Source organism: Pan troglodytes, chromosome 16 (assembly GCF_028858775.2).
Source record: "Pan troglodytes isolate AG18354 chromosome 16, NHGRI_mPanTro3-v2.0_pri, whole genome shotgun sequence".
Taxonomy (NCBI): domain Eukaryota; kingdom Metazoa; phylum Chordata; class Mammalia; order Primates; family Hominidae; genus Pan; species Pan troglodytes.
The window spans coordinates 60180411-60204010 of NC_072414.2; the positions used below are offsets into that span (position 1 = coordinate 60180411).

At 50.9% G+C, this 23600-nt stretch overlaps 2 protein-coding genes and 1 long non-coding RNA gene across 10 annotated transcripts in view; 1 reads left to right on the forward strand and 2 right to left on the reverse strand.

Annotated features, from left to right (window-relative positions):
* The first annotated feature begins 3962 nt into the window (after nt 1-3962).
* On the forward strand, nt 3963-10600 carry LOC134808550 (uncharacterized). Its single transcript, XR_010151768.1, has 2 exons — nt 3963-4308; nt 9637-10600. It is a non-coding gene; the product is annotated as an uncharacterized LOC134808550 (long non-coding RNA).
* Nucleotides 5794-18919, reverse strand: CALML4 (calmodulin like 4). Of its 4 annotated transcripts, XM_510500.8 has the most exons (5): nt 17271-18919; nt 17147-17177; nt 11550-11690; nt 9444-9632; nt 5794-6105 (listed from the first exon to the last, which is right to left on the reverse strand). In XM_510500.8, exons 1-5 carry the CDS (start codon nt 17400-17402, stop codon nt 6008-6010), a joined length of 591 nt encoding a protein of 196 aa, XP_510500.3. In that variant the 5' UTR covers nt 17403-18919; the 3' UTR covers nt 5794-6007. The 4 variants fall into 4 exon arrangements, with proteins under 4 accessions (XP_510500.3, XP_009427704.1, XP_003314777.1 ...); XM_009429429.5 differs by lacking the exon at nt 17147-17177 and having other exon boundaries at nt 17271-18136; XM_003314729.7 differs by lacking the exon at nt 11550-11690 and having other exon boundaries at nt 17271-18136.
* Nucleotides 18920-19018: 99 nt separating this feature from the next.
* CLN6 (CLN6 transmembrane ER protein) overlaps nt 19019-23600 on the reverse strand; it is a 59826-nt gene continuing 55244 nt past the window's right edge. For all 5 annotated transcript variants that reach the window (XM_024349260.3, XM_054667741.2, XM_063795220.1 and 2 more), the window contains 3 exons: nt 23320-23375; nt 21689-21811; nt 19019-20467 (listed from right to left, as the gene is read on the reverse strand). In XM_024349260.3, coding sequence (XP_024205028.2) covers nt 20197-20467; nt 21689-21811; nt 23320-23375 — 450 coding nt within the window. In that variant the 3' untranslated portion in view covers nt 19019-20196. The remainder of the gene's footprint in view (nt 20468-21688; nt 21812-23319; nt 23376-23600) is intronic.

Consider the following 23600-nt stretch of genomic DNA (forward strand, 5'->3'; position numbering starts at 1 on the left):
CTATATTTTCAGTTTTACTTTTGTATATAAATCTAAGACTGCCTGTGTGATAAAACACTTGTTAAAAAAAAAAAAAGGAAAGAAAAGAAAAAAGAAAAACAAGCACCCACAAACCACCTTCAGTTCATTTTTTTCTGGATTCTGAAGATTTTTCATCATTTGTCCTATGGTTTTGGTTTTATTTGACTTCAATGGCATTATTTTATTTGCAATAACAGAAAAGGAATTGCATGTATGAAGTTTTCAATCGTGGGCTTTTCTTTGTTGTGGGGAGGGGGTTGGGGGATAGTTTGATTTCCATTTTCTGAAAACGACAGACTTGGATTCTGTTTGTGTGTGCATATTTTATCCAGCCTTAAGTTATAAAGCTCATCTGTCCCGCTGCATTCCCTGTGTATTTTCAGGACATGGCTCGTGGGTGTGTGTGTTCATTGTGTGCGTCTGTATGTATTTTTCTGTCATCACTGTTCCCTCTCCTCCCGAGTGTGCACTCAGTTAATATAATCAGTTGCTTGCTTCTTTCAAAGTGCTTTGAAGGTCTTGAACTCACGTGTGAGCATCTTTATCAACTATCCCAATTGCATGTTCTCCATCACATATTCTCTTATTTGCTCTGTACCCCCTGAGAATATGTTTTAGAGATATTGGAATAAAGCTGTCTGGGTAAGGAGTAGGCTTAGCCGACCTATGAATAATACACTTTAGTCTAGTTCTTTATTCTAAATCTGGATTGCCGGTATTGTGTATTTAAACCAAGTCTGTGAATACCTGCTTTTTTTGGCCACAGAGTAACAAGTTTTCATGTAAGATCTTCATACCAAAGTAGGAAGTAAAAATAGCTTAGAAAGCTCTGTCAGGTGTTTTGTGCAGCTGACAGAGGTAATGTTACATCACCTAAAAAAGAAAGATACACGGTCAGTTATCCTAAAAATAAATTGTTTGGAAAGTACAATGCACCACATTTTTGTAGAAGTCTACTATTTGATAAACAGTTGAAATTCAAGATGTGTTTGACCTTTAGTCATTTTCACTCTTTGGTTCTGAGTATACCTATTTTCTTAGCGTATCTACCTTGTTTATCTTTTTCTTCACCTTTTAACAAGTATGACATAGGAAAGTCATTTTTTTTTAGAATTCATGGATCAGTCTGATCTACTCTTATTCATAATGGAACATGTAAATATACTGAAAACTGTTTTTCAGGAGAGAAATATGAGTTGGAGGGAAGGAAAAGTGGTTCTACTTATGTTCCAAAATCCTCATCAGAGAAGGTATGATGTTCTCAGGTGTGGAAAATATTTTTTAGTTGATTGAGAATGCAGGTTTAACAGAAAAGATAAGGGGCATAATGACTGCTGGTTTTCCAGATTGGATTTTCCTACCGCAACTGTTAATGTTCTCAGAGTTGATGAGGACCACCTTTGTGTATACACTTGTAGTTTTAAACCTTGCATTGGTAACAAAATGATCAACTTTAATCCAGGTAGAATTCAAGATGGCTGTACTTCAGTTGTATGATAAAATTAATGGTCCTCATGACTGTGTGGCATCTAAAAATAATGTTTTTATAGCATCTCTCTGCCACTAAATTGTTGACTTGAATTTTGGGGAAAAAAAAAGTTGGTGTTGATATGTATATGTGTGTGTGTATATATGTATTTATAAACAAGTGTGTTTGAGTAACAAGTGAGTTTCATAGTCTTCCCCTACACATGTGTATTCCACACACAAATGGCTGAGTTATAGTCATAAAACAATTTTCAATAAAAAAAAAAAACCAAAACAGATTGTCAGTTAACCAGGAAACAGTTAATGTTTTTTAATGAATCTGGCATTATAGTGAGCAAATGTCGTATTAATTTAGGCTAATTTCTAATAGTACCATAATTTGTGTCTAAATTTTTACTGGGGTAGAAATTACTAAAATTGTGGGGAGTTTTTTCTGATTTTTACATTGCTTTAGGAAACATTTTTACTAATTCAGCTGTCTTAGGTAAAATGAAGAGTTTTCTTCCTGTTTTTTTATGTGTCATTGTTAGTGGTCTCAGAATTCTGATCAGTAACTTTGTGTATGATGCTGAATTACAAACCGTTTGAATGATCCAGTTGAAAACGTATCCCTCTACTTTCTTCAGTTGTAGAAAAGGTTAATTTCCCTCAGTGTCCCACATTATACCAACCTAAGAGAAGAACAGGTAATAGGGAGAAACAAACATACGGTGGTTTCAGTGGTTTTGGTCATGTGTCCACAGGAGAAACTAACCATTCAGTTGTCTTAATTTTAGTTCATTCCACCCTGTGAGGAGTTTGTTTCCATCAGTTGTTGACTTTCCAAAATGTTGCATTAAGTAATAGTTGTCACTCTGTTGGTCTCATGGTCAATATCAATCACACTTTCATGATCTCTACTAATTATTAGTAGAGTCCTGTACTATGTCTATAACTACTAAGTTTAAAGAAAAGCACATAGTCACTTCATCTCTTTTTTTCTTAGCCTACGCTCACTCCCCAACCCATCCCAACATTGACATGCTATCTATGGACAAATAGCAGTTCTCAGAATCTAGTCAAGTTGCCATCATCCCCCTTGCCTTGGCCGTTCATAGTAGGTATGCATATGTTTGTTTCTGTACAGTACTGTGTGTGTGTGTGTATATATATATACATCTGTATGCACACATCTTTGATAAAATAGCTATTTGACTAGCAGGGTTAAAGTGGCTTTTAATTACTTCGTGAGTGTTATTGGATACATCTTAAAAAAAAAATCTGAACCAGAACCATGCCATACTTGGTTGACTATTTTGAGCATTAAAATTGCTTTACTAATTATTTAGACATTATCACAATTCTGTATCTTTACTGACTTAGGAAAGATTCACGTAAGCTCTGAAAAATCTGATTCTTTGGCAGATTTTCCTTTGAGTCAAGTGTCTGAAATGGAATGAAAATATATCCTAACTCTAAATTAATGTGGAAAGAGCATTTTTTAAAACAATTTCAATTTTAAACACATAAAACTTTCAAGATCTTCAGGACTTTTTAAAGCACATTTGAAATTATTTTAGTAAGAATTTTGTTTTATCAATATATGTTGAATTCTGTTTTTTAATTAAATACAAAGCTTAGATTTCAGAAAGAGAGGGAAAATAGCTGGTGGTCCCAGAGTGTGCTGCTGTTAATTGTTTAACAAAGGGGAAAATGTACATAAACAGATAAAGTTACCATAAATTCCATGAACTTAAATCTGTGATTCATTGCCTTAAAACTTTCTCTCTTAGAATTTCCATACCGCATGCCAAACCAGTAAAATGGCTTTTAAAAATGTATAGTAGACAATGTCAGTTTGTATAAAAGTACCAAGTGAAAATATTTATTACATGCATTGGAAAAAAATTGTTTACCTATTGAATGTTACCTGTTTATGTAGAGCTCTTTAGATGTAATAAAAGAAAAGCCTTCAGTTAATTTGTCTTCTGTAAAATAACACTGCTGGATGTTCAAGGCGACAATCCCTATGAGACAAGTGATAATGGTTTGTGCTTCCAAAGCACCTTTCATCCAGAGATTTCAAAGCATGACAAGTAACTAACTAATTTTCTTGCAGCATGCTTTGAGGTAAGTAATGAATATATAGCCATCATTTCCCTTTCTTGTTGAAATATGGCTAACTCTTTAATAAATCACAGCATCTGTTTAGTATCTGCAGTTTGAATGCTAAGAGCACCGTGGCCTTCTTGTAAACAACACTAGGTGCTAGAGAAACCAGCTGGAATTTCAGGAATGAGCTTGAAACCAGGACCAGGAGTAAGGTAACAGCCCTTCCTCGGGTAGAGGTTTGAATCAAACACTTAATAGGATCTTAGACTCTGGACCACTGAATCCCTTAATGAGCAGGGAGTCCGTGAAGAGGAGCCCCAGGTTCTAATGACCATTCCACACCAACTGTGTGTTTTTGGCAAGTTATATTTCAGATTCCTGTTAGGCAAATGAGATTCATAAAACTTGCTTTAAAACCATACTGGGACTACTCAGTGATAAATATAGACATAGAAAAGCTTTGACGGAAAGTACCCTCATTTATTATATCCAGAACTTGCTCTTCCTGTGCCATCTAAATCATTGGTATCTATCTCCCATCTAATCTTTGGTATTCCAGGTTGGCTGTGCAGGATTTACTTCCTAATGTCCATGACTGGAGCTCAAAAGAACTGTGGGCCTAGGACCTTTGAGCTTTGCCTGAAAGTGACAGCAGTTCTCTCGGCGGGGCCAGCATCTAACCGGCCCTCTGGTGGATTTACCATGAAGGTAATGAAGTTTAAGCACCAGGACCCTTCACTTGTTCTGGTCCTAGGAGCAGCCCCGGAAATTCTGCATTTCTGTTTTTGTATTCTTAAGGCAGCCAAATCTTGTAAACCTCAGACCCCACAAAACATCTGCTCCTACACTGTGCGGACCTGGGCTTCCCAGCCAGATGGTCACAACTTCACCTAGTTGGCATTTGGGCCATTTATTTACCCTCACCCCCACAAAACTCTTTGGCTCCTAGGAATTCCTACTCTCCTTGCAGTTATGCTTGGGGAAATGAGAGTCTCCTTCCTCAGGGCCTTGTTTGGGTCTGAAGCCACACAGCATCGTTGAGACAGTTGCACTAACACTACAACTCTTGTTCCCTGCAGTTTTCCCTGTGCCCGGTGCCTTGTGAAAGATTTGTGTCTTGTACATCCTCCCAAAAGACACATCCCATTTGATTTGGTTTTCTTCTACTTTAGCCACTGTGGTACTACTAGACAAAGCCACAGCCCAGAGAACCCACTTTTGATACATACATGGATGCAAATCTTTGTACTTGAAGCCCTGCACCCCTACCTGTGTTGGTGTGGTACTCCAGCCCTTTTAGGACTGTGCTGGCACTATGAATGATCCAGATTTGACAAGTGTATGGCACCTCTGAATCTCTGGCAGCACCAACCTGGCACCTTCTAGCTGTGTAACTCACTCAAAGCCACTCCAGCTGGATGGACTCCCAGAAAGCCTAGTGCTCCTACTACTGTTTTCCAGGACTATTGTACCCTGGCCATTGCTGATTACATCCCCTTATTTCTCTCCGTAAGTCCTGGGGAAGTGGCTTAAGGCTATGACCAGTGTGGGCCACTTGAGCAGACCATCCCGGAACCTCTCTGCCTGTTAACAGAGCCCAGGGAACAGCTCAGAATTCTCACAGCATTGGAAGCCCCCTTCTTGAGCTCTGCAAAGCCAGTGAATTTAGCAGCTCACATCTGGTTTCCTTTGGTGTGGGGTGTAAAGTAGATCACTCTTCCTGCTCTCAGCTGATGCTGCCTCATTGTAGCATGTGTTTTCACTCTACACTCTGTGTTTATGAATGATAGCCTGAGCTATGTCACTATATCTGTTGAGATGGAAATGAGAATTTGTAAATGGGCCTCTGGCACTGCAAGAATTGTTGTCATAAGTGTTACAGCTTTCTGTTCGTTGCTGCTTCTCAGCTAGCACTGGCTTCATCTTGGAAAATCTTGGAAATATGGAAGATGGTTCTAGCCCCCAAATACAGAGTAAGTCTCTTGGTAGATTGCCCTTAAGTCATCAGCTCAATCCTTCCTCAACAGGCTCCATGAGGTAAGAAGTGGGAATCCAGCTTGTGTGGGGGGGCTTTGAGGAGTGAAATGATTTGCCCAAAGTCACAGTGGGAAGCAGCAGAGCCAGGACTGGAACCCAGGCCAGACTCCAAACCGCAGGCTCCTTCCATGCTTGAAAGGGCCGGACTCACGGTAGTTAATAAAATCAATACAAATCTTTTATTAAAGATCTACTCATACCATGGCTGAAATCATCTATTACTGTTGCTAGTTAGCCTCTCTTCTATAGTTGGGTAATGTTGTCTTGCCACTGTGTTTGCCATCTCTCCCAAGTGAAAAGAACACATTTTAAAAAAAAATTAATCGCTCCAAGTTTTCAGGCCCAGGGGAGGCTCTCGCATTCTCCTCCTTCAATAGTCCCGTCCAGGAAGGGTGATCTTGTGGATAAATTCATCATACTTCACTTTGCCATTGGGTTCAATATCTGCTTCCCTGAAGAGATCATCCACTGCAATAAATCACATTTAATTTTTCAGTTTGGCTTTAGTGTTCCATTATAAAACAGTGAGTTTTTTGGGAACTGGAGCTCCCCTAAGGTCTTGCCTGAGCATGCAGTTGACTATTCCTATAGACCAGGAAGTAAACCAGTGAACAGAAAGGGACAACCCATCCCTGCACTCCTGAGACCCTTATTCCATTTTGAGCTAATCGGGCTTTCTGCAGGGGCAGGGAGTAGGGAGGTGTACTGGTAAGGATTCAGTCACTGATGCCACCGTGTGCTTTTTTTTTTTTTTTTTTAAACAGTTTCGCTCTTGTTGCCCAGGCTGGAGTGCAGTGGCACAATCTCAGTTCACTGCAACCTCTGCCTCCCAGGTTCAAGCGATTCTCCTGCCTCAGGCTCCCGAGTAGCTGAGCTTACAGGCAAGTGCCACCATGCCCGGCTAATTTTTGTATTTTTAGTAGAGACGGGGTTTCACCATGTTGGCCAGGCTGGTCTTGAACTCCTGACCTCAGGTGATCCACCCGCCTCAGCCTCCCAAAGTGCTGGGATTACAGGCGTGAGCCACTGTGCCTGGCCCACCCTGTGCTTTTATTTTTATTTTTTCATGAAAATATGACCCCTGTGCCCGTATTTCTAGAATCCTTTGGCCTGGAGTTTTTACCTTCCGCAGCTCAGCCTGCAAACAGAGCGAACATCCTCCACAGTCCCAGGCTTCGGCCTGCTCCTCACTTGCCTGCCTTCTCCCCTAAGCCGGTGCTCCTCACCACCTCTGCCCCCACCCCAAGAGAGGACTTAGTGACAAGCACTGTCTGCTACCATCACCTCTAAAAAAAAAAAAAAAAAATGTTTGGGGGATGGGGTTTATATGAGAGAAAAATAAATCCAACTCTGTTGAGAGCTCACAGCATACAAAACAAAACTGCCATTGTTCTCCATCACTCCAAAAAAAAAAAAAAAATCACTTCATTTGCTTGTTTCTTCTGGTTCTGGATTCCTGGGATAAAATAATAGCTTGTCCCAGGCGTTGGCAAGAGCCATTTCAGCTTGTATTCTCCACAATGGCCTCTTGGGGCCAACCTACCATGGCTCTTTAGCCTGTCCTCATCTCACTGCCCTGTGTCAACTTCCCAGGCCTGGACACCTTCCACACACACACCTCCGGTCAGTTAGAAAATATCCTGTGATTCTCTGCTTAACTATCCTTCTCGAAAGTATAATCACCATGCCTTGGCCTAAGCTGATAGTAGTTCTGAGTATTTATTGGGAGAATGTTGAGGACAGTATAATTCATCTCATTTTGTGGAGAAGTTTCCACAATCAGCCAGGTGGCTAAAACCATCCTGGGGGATAGGCCAACATCAGCTCCAGGGCCAGTCACTGCAGCCTCTTCCCATCTGGGCGAGGGACAGCACTTAGCCAGGTGCCAAGTCTGAGGACACCTGAGTAGAACAGCCTTTCACTCCATCTCACTTCAGAGACCCATAGAAAGCCAAAGTGCTAAAGTCAGCCCATCCCAGGCCTCAGGGGAAGGCTTCACCCACAGCCATTCCAAGGATGCTTTTTAAACTGAAAATTGTCTTTCTTTCGATCACCCAGAAAAAGGATTCCTGCTGCTGGTATCATTCTTCCCATCTCCAGTGGCAAGTGGGAGGGAAATCGGTGTCCCTGCTTGTCTGGAACACAGCAGTTTCTGTGAAACAGTCCTCTGCTGGTTATTAGAGATGTATGTGAGTCTGGGGCCATGGCATTGCTTAGGACAGAGATCATTAACCACAAAAAGAAGGCCCTGCTCCCTCTGCTGACTCCACCTGCTGTCTAGAGGGCCAGGCAGTGTCCTGGGGGGAGTCTGGGAGGGAAGGATAACCCATATCTTCCCTATCCATGTGAAAACAGCCACGAGAGGTGAGCCTGGAAAAGCTGGGTATGGAGACCCAGCCTGGTGCTGGGCGATTATTTATTTATTTATGGAGATAAAGTCTCATTCTGTCACCCAAGCTGGAGTGTAGTGGCGCAAGCTCGGCTCACTGCAACCTCCGCCTCCCGGATTCAAGCGATTCTCCTGCCTCAGCCTCCCGAGTAGCTGGGGCTACAGGCGCCTGCCACCACGCCTGGCTAATTTTTGTATGTCAGGCAATTTTTAAACTCTGCAGCAATTTTTAAACTCTCTGCACTGTGCCTTAATGGCGGTAGCTAAAATCTGAGCAGAGTGATTTGTAGAGTGGTAGCTCAGAGGGACCTGAGGGGTCACCTACTGTACCCTCATTTCCAGCAAGGAAAGCGAGGTGGGAGAAAGGTTAGGAGACTTGCCTGAGGTCTCCCGGCACCCAGGATTCAAACCACAACCTCAAACCCCTCCTCCAGTGGTTTACTGTGATTTAACCAGAGACGGAAAGTCCGTCATATTGAAGCCTCTTTCCAGCACCCACTTGTGGCCAAGCCCAGCTCTCCTGTCCAAACCACAGGCAAGCAGGGCAGCCTACCTAGAAACCCCAGGCTCTAAGGTCGGGGTCCCTGGCCTCGGGCAGAGGCAGAGCTGGCTGGCTGGCTGCTGCGAACATGGCAGGGCTAGGCAGGAGGGTCCGCAGGCTGGAAGAACAAAGGCTGTAAATGGCCTGGCGTGGGGATCCCCTTGACAGTGTACAAAGGGCCTTCCTAGAAGACCCCAGGCCTCGTCCTGCTCTGAGGCAGGACAGCCTGCTAGGCTGCAGGAAGGTGCAAGGCAAAGACCCCTTCTCATGGGGCTCTGGAACCAGGAACCCTGCCTGTCTCGGCAGTTCTCCAACTGTCCTGGCAAAGTTCCCTGTGGAGCCCCTTTCTGGAAGAGCTTAGAGCAGCCTGAGTTGGAAAGGGAGCAAAGCAGCACCTCAATTCGGAAACTCGACCTCAGCAGCAACTGCAGAGACTGCTGTGATGGGAAGAAGGGCAGGGATGTCTAGACCTGCCTTCACTCCTGCGCCGCTGCTTGGGAGCCGCTCACTCCCCCTGCTTCTTTATCAGTAGAAGCAGGCATTTGTGCTCCCAGGGGTGTCATGCACTAGATGAAGCCCCACAGTGAGAGCTTGAACATAGGGGGAGACCAGACTGCACGCTCCAGCTGCTCTGCCCTGTGGGTTCCGAGCTGGGTTTCCCCTAGGCTGTCCCTTCACCCTGGCAGACTTCTCCCTGCGCCCTTCCAGCCCCTCTGGTTCTTCCCCACACCTAGTGTGGCATCTACTCACAGTCTCCTGCGCGCGCATCAACAGAGGTGGTCTGTACCACCCTGGTGGCATCAGCTAGGCTTTGGTGCCCTCCTTCCAACTCCCTAACCCCCTCCGACTGTTGGGAGACAGGACCCAGGCTGTTACCTTCCTTGTGGGTGAGCTTCTCCCCCAGACTCATGAGTTTTGACCGCAGGTCGGACGCCATGATGTAACCTTTCTTCTCCTTGTCCGCCATCAACATGGCTAGAAGAATTTCTTTCTTTGGGTCTTCTTGTTTTATTTGCATGTGCATAATGGTCAGAAAAGTGGAGAAATCCAGCTCTCCATTTCCATCTAGGAAACCCGCAAACACAGCAGAGTGAGCAGAGGGAAAAAGACTCCTAGGAAGCCAGCTGGCCTCCTGCTGGACCTACACAGCCGGTTCAAGGTCAACTGAGCAGGGAACGCCAGGATGTGGCAGTGGTCACAGTGAAGAGGATGCATCCCCTCCCACCGAGTTCCCACGACGGGTCCCTCACTGGACTGGACATTCTTCATTTCAGCAACGTCCTCAGTGACGATGCTTATCATCACCCCAAAGCTCAAGAAAGTGGGTTCCCATCCACAGATGGAGGACTGGGCTCCTCTGCTCCCTTCTAGCGCTTCCCTCCTGCCCTGAACTGGAGGGAAACAGGTCCATGTGTGCATTCCACCTTTGACAGCCACCACAATACATCTACCAGGATGGATCAGCACCCCCACCTGGGGCCTCAAGCCTCAGTCCCAGGCTGGGCTGCTCATCTGCCTTCCCCTCACTGCAGTCTCCATCCCAGCCCCTCCTCCACGGGCCCTGGCTGGGATGTAACTGCAGGAAATCAAAACTTCCCCGGACTACAACTTCCTGTTTGGAGGGGACAGAAATCAAGGAAACCACCACCCCTTTGGAGCTGGACATGGGGGATCTCAGGTATCAGACCACTGAGCAACCCACCGCCAGGCTGCAGGCCTTCGGAGGCCCACCTGGGCCCGGCGTGGCCTGCCCCAGGGCGGGCTCCCAGCGCAACTGCAGGCATCCTCTAGTGGGGCCTCTGGTAACCCTAGCAGATGGTGGTGACCCCCCTGAGATGAGGAAGCTGGTGACCTGAGACTGAGCAGCAGCCTATGGGCTCCAGGTCAAGTGCTATTCCCAGCGGACGCCCTTCCCCTGCGCCAGTCCCTCCTTCCTGAGTGTCCAGCCCCCAATGCAAACAGCAACCCCAGGCTCTGAAACTACTTTTTTTCTTAGAAAAAACAAAACAAAACATAAAACTTGTTTCTGATTATGAAAAGCTGTATATGTTCTCATTGTTGAAAATACAGGAAACAACAATAAAAGGAATAAAAATCACCCATAATCCCATTACCAGAGAGAACCACTTGGTAACATCTTGGATGGGTTTTCTTTCAGCATTTTTTTTCTAGCAATAGTTTTTCTAAAAACTGTTGCATAGTTTTTAGGTCAGTCTTTGATATCAGAAGAATTGGGTACTAATCCTGATGCTATCATTGGCTCAAGAACTTAATGGCTGTAAACCTTGATCTTTGCTTGTAAAATGGAGTTAGGAGAAAGCTGGGCGCAGTGGCTCAGGCCTCTAACCCCAGCACTTTGGGAGGCCGAGGCAGGCAGATCACCTGAGGTCAGGAGTTCGAGACCAGCCTGGCCAACATGGCAAAACCCCATCTCTACTAAAAATGCAAAAATTAGCTAGGCGTGGTGGCAGGCACCTGTAATCCCAGCTACTTGGGAGGCTGAGGCAGGAGAATCACTTGAACCTGGGAGGCAGAGGTTGCAGTGAGCCGAGATCTCACCACTGCACTTCAGCTTCTCGGTGACAGAGCAAGACTCTGTCACCCCTCAAAAAAAAAAAAAAGTTAAGAGAATGCCTACTTCATAGGGTTTTTGGAGCTAAGCACATGACAAATACTCAACAAAGGGAAATGTTTCTATAAAACAACATGGGATCGCTGTCAGCGTGATTTTTCTCTGGGTTTGATAAGTCTGTTGGAACACCTAGATCCCGAGGTCTGTGAGATGGGGTATCACTGGTTGCTATGAGGATTCCAGGAAGCCCAAGTGAGGTACGGCACTCCTGGTCTGGGGCTGCCACAGCTGGGTCCCCAGGAGGCCTCCCTGCCACCTGCCCCTCAAACTGCTGAGCTTTTCACACCTCTGCTGTCTGCACCCACCTGCTGGGCCCCTCCCCTCTCCCCGTTGTTCCCACCACCACTCACCTATCCCGTGGGTCTGCAGGTGCCGCTGCACCTCCCCTGGCGTCGGGCTGGCCCCCAGGCACCTCATGGCCACCATGAGGTCGGTGGCTTTTATCTTCCCCCTCTGCTGCTTGTCATACAGGGAGAAGCATTCCTTGTACTCTGCACACGGCCCAGAGGGAGGGTCAGCAGCGTCTGGTCACTCTCCGCCCATGCCGCCCTCCCCATCCTTAGTCTCTTCTCCCTCTTTTCCCCTTCCTTTTGCCTACTCCCTCCATCCCTCTCTCTCCTCCCAAGGGTGCTAGATACAGCAAATGAAAATACAAGACTGCCAAGTTAAACTGAATTCAGATAAACACTGAATATACTTTTATTGTATGCCCCAAATTTTGCATAGGACATATACTTCTATTGGAAAAGTATTTGTTGTTTGTCTGAAATTCTAATTTAACTGGGTGTCCTGTATTTTATCTGGCTCCCCTTCCCTTTCTCCCTACTCCCTCCCTTCCTTCTCCCTCCCCCTCCCTGCCAACCCACAGGACTGGAACTCCCTGGACAGTGCCCCTCCAGGGCCCACAGGGGAGAGCAGGAACCCACAGCAAGGTGTCCAGACCCCCAGGGGACCTCTGCAAACACAACTTTTCTGGACAATGGGAATAATAAGGCCTCAGGATTACTGTGAGAGCCAGAAATCCCAGGAGGCCTGCCAGAGAGTGGCCTTCATATGATGATATTATCATCATCATCAGAGCTGGGGCATTTCTGAGCCTATTGCCCCTGCCCTGGCCTCCAGGCTGCTGAACCCTCAAGCTGTCCTTGGACTCGGGCCCTGGTCCTGTTCTTAGAGACTTCAAAGGGTCCTGCTGGGAAATTCTCCCAGGGTCTGAAGCCCTTTCTCCTTCGGTACTTGGTGGAGGTGGAAGGCAGCCGGAGCTAAGGCTCCCCTAAACCCACAGACTCCCGGCCTGACACAGCCATCCCATGGGCTCCCGGCCCTGGGAAGCCCAGGAAGGCCAGCTGGGAGTTCAGGAAAAGTCCCTGGACCGCACTGACTGAGCATCTGATTTAGGGGTAGGTGGGGCTGCCATCATGACAGGGAGATTCTCGTCCAGCCCAGACGAGGCACCCGGGCCTGTGGGTGGAGCCGTGGACACACAGTGGCCTGGCGCTGGCCCTCCCAGGCTGGGGCTCAGGGCTCTGTTCTCTCTCCTGCTTCTCACACCACCCAGGTAGGTCCTTAGAGGCCTGGACACTAATAGCCCCTTAGCTGATGACAGCAACAATGACAATTCACGTTGCTGAGCACTCCACCCCCAGGCCCTCGCTTCATCCCCGCAACCCTGTGATGCGCCCCCTCATATTCCCATGTGCGGACAGGACATTGAGGGCTGGAACACTGAGAGCCTGGCTGTGGGCAACTCTGCCCACCAGGCCACACTGCCTTCGGTTCCAGGGCAGACACCACTGAGTGCAGCAGGGTGAGGGAGAGGATGCAGAAGGAGCCCCCCAAATCCCCAGCCCAGACCAGGGGTCCCTTCATATTCCCTAATGAAGGCACTCAGGCCTCCCTGGTAGGATTTCAGGGGGGTCACTAAAGACAGGCAGATTGCCACGTACCGTTTAGAGACAAATTCGTGGCCTTTGTGGAGAGACTGAGAGGAAACCCCCAGCCCCGCACAACTGCCCTTTCAGAACATTCCAGAGCCTGAGCTTCCGAAGGGGCAAACCAAAGTCAGGACCAGGTGGCAGGGGCCGAAAAGGCCCAGGGGAAGCAGGGCCAGAGCCTGGCCTAAGACCCCAGCTTTGGTTCCCATAAAACCCAATTGCCTGCAAGAGGGCTCAGTGCCAGAGGGGACAATGCCATCACCTCACGTCAGGGGGACAGAGAGAGGGCTGCCCCAATCACAGAGCTTAACCTTAGCACTACAGGGGGTACCCCTGGGGACCTCTCATGGCCACCCTCACCTTGTCTTTCTGTCTGGGTTTGCCCTTGGGTGAGGGTGGGCCCAAGGCCCACTGCTCTCCCTGCCTGACCTGTGCTGGAAGGTGCTCATCACACCCTTGGGGTCCAGAATCAGCCTGGATCTGCAGATGGGGGCACTTCACTACTCCCCGACAAGCCCTGTCAGTCACTGGGGGCCTGTGGTCCTTGCCAGCAGCAGGGCCAGGGCTCAAATAGAGGCCCACCTCCTCACAAACCTTCAAATCAGATACGTGCTGTCTCCCTGCCTCAGACGCCTTTAAAGACCTGGAAGGCCACATCTGAACTTTGCATTCCTGCACTGGAACAAGACAACAGGGTGCTGGAGACCCAGCTGGGCTTCCCGCTGGCCCCTTCCTCCACCATCTCTTCACTCTCCCTCCTCACCTCCTGGCTCTCCTTCCTGCTTTTTCTCCTGCCAGGTCGGCCCTCTAACATACTAGCACATATATTTCACCACGTTCCCTCCCTCGATGGTGACCCCCCGTGAGGAAGGGATTTTCGTCTTTGAGTTCACTGTTGTATGTAGCTCTAGTGCCTGGAACGGGGCTGGCACAAAGAAGGGACACAAACATTTGTTGAATGAAAGGATTAATTGGGTTAAATGAATTGGATTAAAAATCCCCTTTAAGTCTTCTCTTTGAAAATGCAAATCCCCCAGGACAAGAAAGAGACCTGTGCAAGGCCTAGGATAACACCAGCTGTGCTGGATGTTTAACCACCAGCTCTGATCATAAATGTACTTGTGTCCTCTGCACTGTACAAACATAAAGGATGTGTAGCACACAATTTACAAATAATACAGAAATGTACACTATTCTTTATTATAAATTCCATCTAGGGCTGGGTGCAGTGGCTCACGCCTGTAATCCCAGCACTTTGGGAGGGCGAGACAGGAGTATCGCTTGGGCCCAGGAGTTCGAGACCAGCCCGGACAATATAGTAAGACCTCATGTCTACAAAATATTTACCAATGTTTTGTGTGTGGTGGTGCATGCCTGTAGTCCCAGCTACTCAGAAGACAGAGGTGGGAGAATCCCTTGAAGTCTGGGTGGTGAAGGTTGAAATGAGCGGAGATCATGCCATTGCACAGAGCAAGACTCTGCCTCAAATAAATAAATTCCATCTAGCCACTTGATTACCACAAGTGAGTTTTGCCAACTTTTTTTTTTTTTTTTTTTTTTTGAGAGAGTTTTGCTCTTGTTGCCCAGGCTAGAGTGCAATGGCACAATTTCAGCTCACTGCAGCCTCCACCTCCCAGGTTCAAGTGATTCTCCTGCCTCAGCCTCCCAAGAAGCTGGGATTATAGGCATGTGCCACCATGACCGGCTTTTTTTTTTTTTTTTTTTTGAGACAGAGTCTCGCTCTTGTCGCCCAGGCTGGAGTGTAGTGGCTCAATCTCGGTTCACTGCAACCTCCGCCTCCTGGGTTCAAGTGATTCTCCTGCCTCAGCCTCCTGAGTAGCTGGAATTACAGGTGCCTGCCACCACACCAGGCTAATTTTTGTACTTTTAGTAGAGATAGGGTTTCACCATGTTGGCCGGGCTGGTCTCAAACTCCTGACCTCAGGTGATCTGCCTCCCTCAGTCTCTCAAAGTGCTGGGATTACAGGCATGAGCCACTGCACCTAGCCAGTTTTGTATTTTTAGTAGAGATGGGGTTTCACCATGTTGGCCAGGCTGGTTTCAAACCCCTGACAACAGGTGATCCACCTGCCTCGGCCTCCCAAAGTGCTGGGATTACAGACGTGAGCCACTGCACTCGGCCCAAGTTTTGCCAACTCTTATATCCATTGCCAACCTATAGTTTCGATTCAACCATGATTTGACAAATGAAGCTGCGCGCCAATGAGTGCGATTCTTTTTCGAATGAATGAATGGTCATTAAACCTGATGTGATCTACTGTTAAACTATTTCTCACCCTTTTACCAAATACATTCATTAAATTGAAACTTCTTTCAAATCTCCATCTCCACTGATCACAATAGGGCTGTCTTTTTAACTTTTTGTACAGATAGATGTAGGGATTGAAACACTTTTGATCCTGTATTATTTAATAATGGCTGGCTTTAACATCCTGCTTGCAAAATTCCTAAAACTATGGCTCTTGCTAGCTGTAGTGAGCCAGCCCCAGCCCACATGTGGGTGACACCTGGCTGTGCCTGGCCCAGCGTCCAGCATGTAACTGACATCATTCCCCTCTGTCCGTGGCTCGCAGCAGCCTGGTAAGGTGGCATATCCTACTTCATAGGTGAGAAAACCGAGGCTCAAGGGTGATTAGGCTTCAGGTCTGCTGCCCCCAAAGCCCCTGTTCTTCCCACTTCGCTAGGCCACCCCGTCCAGTCTTTCACACACTCATTAAACACTGGTGGCCACTTTCTTGGTGTCAGATACTGGGATACAAAGAGAATTTACCTTCTTCCCTTCTGGGAGCTTTGGCTATCCCAGGAGGGAGGGTCAGTGAGCCTCAAAACCAGGCATGGGTGGGAGGATGCTGAGGCTGAAGGCTGGACTCCAGCCCTCAGTCCACCATTCATTATCACCGTTAGACCTGGACAAGAGGGCGCTGCCCCGGGCCCTGTGTTTTAAAAGTCCCTGCTCCTGCCCTGGCCCTCCTCTTGGGATAAAGAGTTCCAGGGTTCTACGTGGAGGTGCCCACCTGGAGCTCACAATTCCTGCCCCTCTAGACCAAGCTCGGAATACCCAGAACTGTGCAACTCCTGCCCAGGTAACCCTAACCCCACTTGGCTGGGCTCTCAGGACCCTACCCTGGATCACAAGGGCCCGAGGTGCCTGTAATTTTATCTCCAGTGGTCAGCAAAGGACTCACTGAGAAGGCGATGTTTCAGCAAAGACCTGGAGGAATGGGACGCCTCGGGGGACTCTCAGGCCCATTGACGTCCACTGTTGAGACAGGTTTCAGGGTCACAACCTCAAGCAGCAGCTGGCTGTGCCTCCTGGGCCTCTCCTGCCAGGTGCAGGGGGGCTGCAACCATGAGGCTCCCCTGGCTCAGGTCTGGGCCCCCAAGTTCTTTGTAACCCAACTCTTTGCTCTTGGCCTTCTGGAAATAGAACCCTGCACGGTGTGAAACTGAAGCCTGGTCGAGGGCTGGCAGAGTAGGGGACCCAGGGAATAAAGTGCTCACGCCCAAACCAGTCTTGATGCCAGGGCAAAGGGGGCTCAGTGGACCCTCCATTTTACAGATAGGGAGACTGAGGCGCAGACAGTAGACGCATCCTGCCAGAGAGTGCAGACCTGGCCTCTGTTCTGTCTCAATTACAAAGCCCCTCCTCTTTCCCTGCTGCCAGCCATAACTTTAATGGTCTCTCTCTCCATCCCCAGTCCCCTCAGTCCCCAAATCCAACTGGTCAGGTTCTGGAGGGAAACCTAGTAAGTTCTGTCTTAGCGCCCTGGCTTGTAAGTCACACTGACAAGTATAAAGCCACATGTCTATTTTGGAGGCTTACCCCCAACCCCCACCCCGCCAACGGCAGCCTCCCTGCAGCTCTTGGCCGTGGATGGGCCCAGCTCTCCCCCAGCCACCTTCCTTCCCACCAAGAAAACATGAGCAGAGCAAATTGCCTAATGAGACCCATATTTTGCTGAGTTGCTAATCAAAGAACAAACCCAACCTACCATTAATTTGGTCTTGGGAAAGAAACTTGGCCTGCAGCAGAGAAAGGAAAACAGTCAGGGGAGGGCTCCACCTGAGGTTCACGCCCCCAGCCCTGGCCAGGCCGACACAGACCCTCACACTCACCATTCTGGGGCCTCGGCTGCTACCCGTGGGCTTGCTGCTCCCAGAACCGCGCTCAGTTCCCTTTCCTCCAGCCTCAAGTCCAAAGTCTGCCAAGCTGGGTGGAGGCCCGGGTAATAAATGCTCGGCTGCCATGGAGACCGGGCCCGACGCCACCAGGGTCAGATTCCAGCTTCCTGAGCACAGCTCATGACCCGCCACCTGGGCAGGTTGGATTTTTGAGGAAATGGGGCTGCAGAAGGCTCTCCCTGGGCTCAGAGTCTCTGCCTCCAGAAGCCGAAGCAAAGGGACAAATGCCAGTGTTTCTTCCTGGGAGCCCTGGACTCCAGGAAGGGGTCTTCTCTCTCTCTCCTGGGACTCGGCGGGGATGCCATCAAGCCCCTACTAGAGTTGGGCACTTTACACCCCGGGTCGTATTGAAGGCTCCTCACACACCATCTTGTAGGAGGAAGGGAACCCTTCCAAGACGGCCCAACTCAGAGATGGGCACCGGGGCCCGCAGGCTTGGGGCTCGGTATTGCAGGGATACAAGCTTCGGTGCTCTCAGGCTGGGATTCAGTCCTCCCCATCTGCTGACTTGCTGAGTGACCGGCGAATCATTCTACCTCAGTCTGTGCCTCAGTTTCCTCACCAGCTGAATTACAGGGCAGCTGGCAAAATCAAGTGGCCAGCGCACAGCCGGTTCCCAGCCTGTGCCAGTTCAGTTCCCACCTTCTGAGGACTTTAAGGGTGGTGGAGGGGCCTGAGCCGGGTCTCCAGCCCCACCGCAGGCTCCTCGGGGGCTTGGGGTGAGGCCTCTTAGTGCCGGTTACCCTGGCCAGGAAGGCTCCCCTTTTCTTCCTTCCCTTCCTCTCTCCACCCTCAGCCCCACCCCTTCCGCAGAAGCTGCTGACTCCCAAGTCTTCAGGAGTTTGTGCTGCTCCCCTCCCCCACATAGGAGGAAATGGGGGCAGGGTGTGAGGCCTCCCCAGCTTCTTCCCCTTGAGATCCCATTTCCCTGTTTGGGGCGTGAGGCTTTTGTCCACAGCTGAGTCTATGAGGCTCTACAAGTAGGTGTGGCTGCACAGGTGTGCCCTACACAAAGGCCCCCAGCCCAGGTGCGAGTGGTTGCTGGCCAGGGGCTGCACTGCCAATAGGAAGGGGGGCATTGTGCCACTTTGCACACAGGCGCATAGACGGGAGGGGCTGCCTGTGCCCCACTCTCCCCTCCCCGCTCCTTTCCTGACCGCCTGTGTGTGGAAAGTGTGCTTTTCCCCCAAATCACATCCCCAGAATCGCTTTACACCTGTTTCTAGACCCAGAGAATTTTAGCTGGGGACTCCGACTCCTCCCTGTCAGAGTTTGAGGCTCCCCCTCCCAAACCCCGTGGCAGGGATAAGAAGAGGGAAGGCTGCCTCTGTGCAGAGGATGGAGAGAAGGACATCAAGGAAAGTCACTTGGGACTCTGGAAGCCTGAAGGCGGCCAGGCCAACACGCTCCCTCTGAATCCCCTTGCCTGTGGGAAGGGGCTCCAGAAGAGATGAGGTGCCTCCTTGGAGTTAGGCCAGTGTGTGTGCTGGGGTGCCCCGGCCAACTCCCTCCTTATGTGTGTAGGTGTCTCCAGGGGGTGACGCACAGATGGAAAACACCAGCGTGGGGCAATGGCTGCGTGAGGGTTCACGATACAGCAACTCACCATGCTGCAGGGCGCACCGTGTGTGCTACACCTCAGCACGAAAGGGAGAAAAGACAAAAAACACCTCCAACACCACTTGGGGCTGTGACTGTATTTACTTCATTCTTGAATCCCGCGTCCCCGTGGCTGGGGGCTGACACATCCCTGGGCACCACTGTGACTTCCTGTGGGTCCCTTCCCTTCTGTCCCCAACTCTGTAGACCCCCCACGGGAAGGGTCCTAGGTAGGGGGAGGTTCCTACTCCCTCGAAACCCTGGGCCACTCTGTCAAGGCAAAGCCTCTGGGCCCAGCACCTTGTAAAGGCTTTGATGAGAGGAGCTCTGGCTTTTGCTCAGGGCCTTTGGCACCCCACCCCCCAGCCCCCAGGAATGCAGGCGCTCAAAGCCTGTGGCTAGGCTGCCCGAAGCGCGTGCCACAGTTCTTCTGGAGTGGGAGCAGGGGGACAGAGCTTTGGGTAGAGGAGGGTCACCTGCAAAGCTGGAATGCCAGGGGAGTGGGCGGTGCCTCCAGCTCCTGGGGGCCAGGTTGTCTCCACACCTCATGGGCCTGAGCCTGGGCGGGGGTCTGGAGTGCACATAGCCCCCAGGCAGGGAGAGGGCAGTGACAGGACAGAGCCACTCATCTGTCCCAAAGCTGCACCCAAGGGGTGTCAGCAACCCCAACCTACTGACCTACTTTGGGACCACAGGCCCATCTAGTGCAAATGAGGCCCAGAAAGGAGAAATGCTTTGCTCAACAGCCACAGTAGGCTGACGTAACCTATGTAATGTAGGGTCAGGGTGGGCCTGAGGGATGAGCCAGGTGGTGGGTAGGTGACACACCAGGTCCCCTCCTGGCCTCTGCCCCACCCAGCCCTCTCCTGCACGGCTACCAGAAGATGTCCGGGAAGAAAAGACCAGCCCTGAGCAGGGAGTGTGGTCAGGTGCAGAGGAGGGCAGGGGCCCGGATCCTGGCCCAGAAACACTAAAACAGAATCCGATCCTGAGATGATCCAAATCAAACAGAAACTTGACGGAAATAGTAGAGTCTGAAAATGATGCACTCTGCGCACACATATACCAGACACACACACACGACACACACACACAAATCTACACACACACACACACACACACGAATCCACGCACATAAGGCACACCCCACTCATGCTCTCGGTCTCTGGTTACACACCCACACCACCCCCACTCCTGTATTCAGATGCCCTCCATGGCCCACCTCCCACCCAGCAGAGCGCCAGAGCCTGGTGCCAGGGACTCAGTGCCGACTGCTGACGTGAAGGGTGTAGAAAGCCCAGGGCTCAGGGACGTAGATGACACCCGGGTACTTCTTCCTGAGAACAGGGTCATTCCACAGCCAGGCGACCCAGAGCGCCACAAGCAAGAGGGTCAGTGCGAAGGAGGAGAAGAGGAAGAGGCCGTTGCTGTCCAGGAAGAGGCGCTTGCGCTTCTGGTGCAGGACGAGGGCCAGCATGGCGAAGAAGGTGAAGATGAAGAGGATGAAGATCTGGCCCTCGGTGACCAGGTACCTGGAAAGGCCAGGGGTGAGTGAGGCAGCTGCCATGGCAACCCCGTCCTGCCTAGCATCCCTCCCTGTGTGCGAGAGCCAGGCTGCCCTCCAGGCAGGCAGAAGAGTCCTCTGGTGCCAGGGCTCAGTGAACTACGCCACTCTAAGCCACAGCCCACGGGCAGCATATTGATTTAGCTGGTATAGTTACTGTTTTTTAAATGTTGAGTTTGTTGCCAATATTTAAATAACAGAATACCTACAAATGTATATTTCTGGCCTCTCTGGTCACATTGTTTATACTTCCACACAACAAAAACTGACTAGAGGAGAAAGCAACAAACAATTGCCACTACGACGGCAGCCACCCTTGTGGCAGGACGCCGGGGTAAGAACCAGCAGGAAGCGCTCCCCTAACGTCTTTCCCGCTCACTGTAGCTGCCACCCATTCTTTTTAATCCCCAGAGAGCATACAGATGAGCCCCAGTGGGCCATTTCAGCCACACAGGGGACAGGCCGGGGAGAGGATCTAGAGCTGGCCCAGGAAAGGAGGCCCTTTTCATTTTGAGGGAGGCCTCCCATCAGAGAAGGGTCCAGTCCTGCCCCCACCCTGTCCTTCCCATGATACCCACAATCCCAGGGGGACCTGTCTCCAGGGCAGAAGTGACAGATGAGGGCTAGGAGACTGGCTGAGGCCTAAGTCCTCTGCAATGGGAAGAAGAGAGAGCCAGAGGGAACAAAGACCCCAGGCCAGAAGCCCCTACGCCATGAAACCCCCCAGTCTGGCCTCGCCATAGTGCTTTACATTTGACAAAGCCCCTCTCTGTCCTCAGCATCCTCATCATCTGAGAGGAAGACAGGCAGGTACCATCATCCCCACTTCACAGAGGCGGAAACCGCAGCCCACTACAGGGCTTGGTGTCGGAGGTGGGTTGTACCGGCCCCAGGGCAACACTGGGGTTCTTGAGATGGGGCACAGAGCGAGAGGGGCTTGAGGATGGAGACAGACTGTGCAACCTCGCCCTCTCCTCCCACCTCCCTGCCACACCCAGGCCTGGGCTTCATGGAAACAAAGAGGCCACCACAGGGCATTGTCACAGTCCCCACTAGACACAAGAAGCACGGACCCAGAGAGGGCCAGTCTCCCCGGGGCCACACAGCAGGTCCATTGGCAAGTGTAGAATTTTGCTGCCGTGGCTCTCTCAGTGCCCCTGCCTCTGCCCCCATGCTGATGTCCACTCACCAGTAGTACAGGCCACTGGGCGCCACCAGGAGCAGGGCAGGCCCTGGCATCAAGCTCTCAGCTTTAGAGGCAGTAAAGCAGCCGCTGAAGTACATGAAGAGGATGAGGAAGAAGGGGATGTACCTGTGGCAGGAAGGCCAGTGTCTTAGAGGCCTGCTCAGCGGCCCTCTTCCCCACCACCTCCGCACCCGCTCCCATGCGGTCTCATGGAGTGCCACGTCACGGTTTACAAAACGCCTAGCCTGGGTGAGAGGCGCTCCTCTCCACCCGACCTTGCCTGTGCTGGGCGTCAAAGGTGGGACAGAAACAGAAACAGGAAGGCAAGGCATGTGTGAGTCAGAGGCCCAGAGGCGTCCACACCGCCCAGGGCACCTCACTCACTCCGTGGGGGTAAGGGGTGTCTGGGGGGTTGTCTGTCTCATGCACCGCAGACACCAGCAGCCCAGCACCACACTAGCCTGGAGACAGAGGCACCTCCCGGGCTGAGGATGGAGGTCGACATGTTAAAAAAGAGAACAGCACCTGCGGGGGCCTCTTGGTGAAGCACTGCACCCACACTCAGCACACAGCCCCACCCCCACCTCAGACACCCCACCCCAAAATACTACCCTCTCCCCTCTCCACACACCGGCTCCCTTTCTCCCACCTGTGCTGACTTTCACCGGTATACCCGCCTGCCTCTTCTCACTCACACCCCCTTCCTGCTGGGGCTCCAGCTCTCTGTTCCTAGCCCCTCCACCCTTCCCTAACCTTCTGTGGGAAGAGGCTCTGGCAAAGGCCAGGGAAAGATGGCAGGAGGCCTGTCCAGGGACCCTGGACCAGCTGAGCCAGGAGGATTGACATTGCAGGGCCCGAAACACCCTGGAAACGCCCGTGCAGGGTGCGTGTGCTGTGAGCACCAATTCAGGAGTGAGCCGGATCCAGGGCTGGCCCTCACCTCCCAGCTGCAGCCTTCGGAGCCCTCCTCCCTTTGGCCTCAGTTTCTCCTGGGTAAGATGGGAGGTTGGAACAGATGAAGGCTCCCAGCCTGGGCCCGGGATCTCCTGAGGCTGAGACCACATTTCTGAGGTCTCCCCAGACTGAGGGACGGGGTAGGTAGGAAAAGGTGCCCCTCTGGGAGTTCTGAAGAAGGGGGAGCGCAAACAGCACGCCCCTCCTCAGCCTGATCCAGCTGGCTCCCCGCAGCTTCCTCCACTCCCAAAGAGCAGGCCCGACACGGGTGGGGGTCCCTGGCTGTGCCCCCACCCCCCGCCATCACCATCTGGGGGTTGTTTATCAGGGACGCGTCCTCCTCCCCCACCCTCAGGGCTCAGGCTTGGCGAGGAAGGACCAAAGCCGCTCGCTGCCCTCTGCTGGCCGCAGCGGGCACTGAGGGCTGGGCGGGGGTGGCAATGCTGGGGGGGATGCTGGCTGGAAGCCGGGGCCTGGAGCCTGGGACAGCAGCTGGGTCTCCCGGGCAACCTCGGGGACAACTTCACTGGAGGTTGAGCTCACAGCGCCTTTACAGGGGACGAGACTCAACACATGGAGACCTGCAGCCCAGACAGCCTTGCTCAGTGTGTCCCTGAGCCAGCGACAGAGCTAGCCGGTAGTTGGGGCCCCTGGGATAGACAGATGGGTCCATCACTCACCACATGCAGTGACCCAGGTACTCATCATAATAGTAGAGCAGCTCAAAGGAGTCGATCTGAGGGAGGCACGGGCAGGGCAGAGTCAGGGGGGATGTCGATGTCAGTCCAGGGAGGTGCTGGGGCCCCAAGCATCCCCTCTGACCATCCTTCTCCCAGTCCCAGGCCTCCCCCACTGCCTTATTCCCTACCCGGGGCCTCGCCCTCTGTTACAGGGGCCCAGGTGGGAGGCAGTCTGTGCACCACTTCCTAAGAACACTTGAGCATCCTAGCTTGGCGCAGGC

Excerpts from the sequence above, each read along its gene's own strand:
- CALML4 (XM_510500.8), bottom strand. The coding sequence starts at position 17,402 with ATGGCAGCCGAGCATTTATTACCCGGGCCTCCACCCAGCTTGGCAGAC. Across the intron at positions 11,691-17,146 it reads TTCCCAAGACCAAATTAATG|AGTACAAGGAATGCTTCTCC; the intron begins GTAGGTTGGGTT and ends GGCCGTGTGCAG. Across the intron at positions 9,633-11,549 it reads CCTGCAGACCCACGGGATAG|ATGGAAATGGAGAGCTGGAT; the intron begins GTGAGTGGTGGT and ends CGGGTTTCCTAG.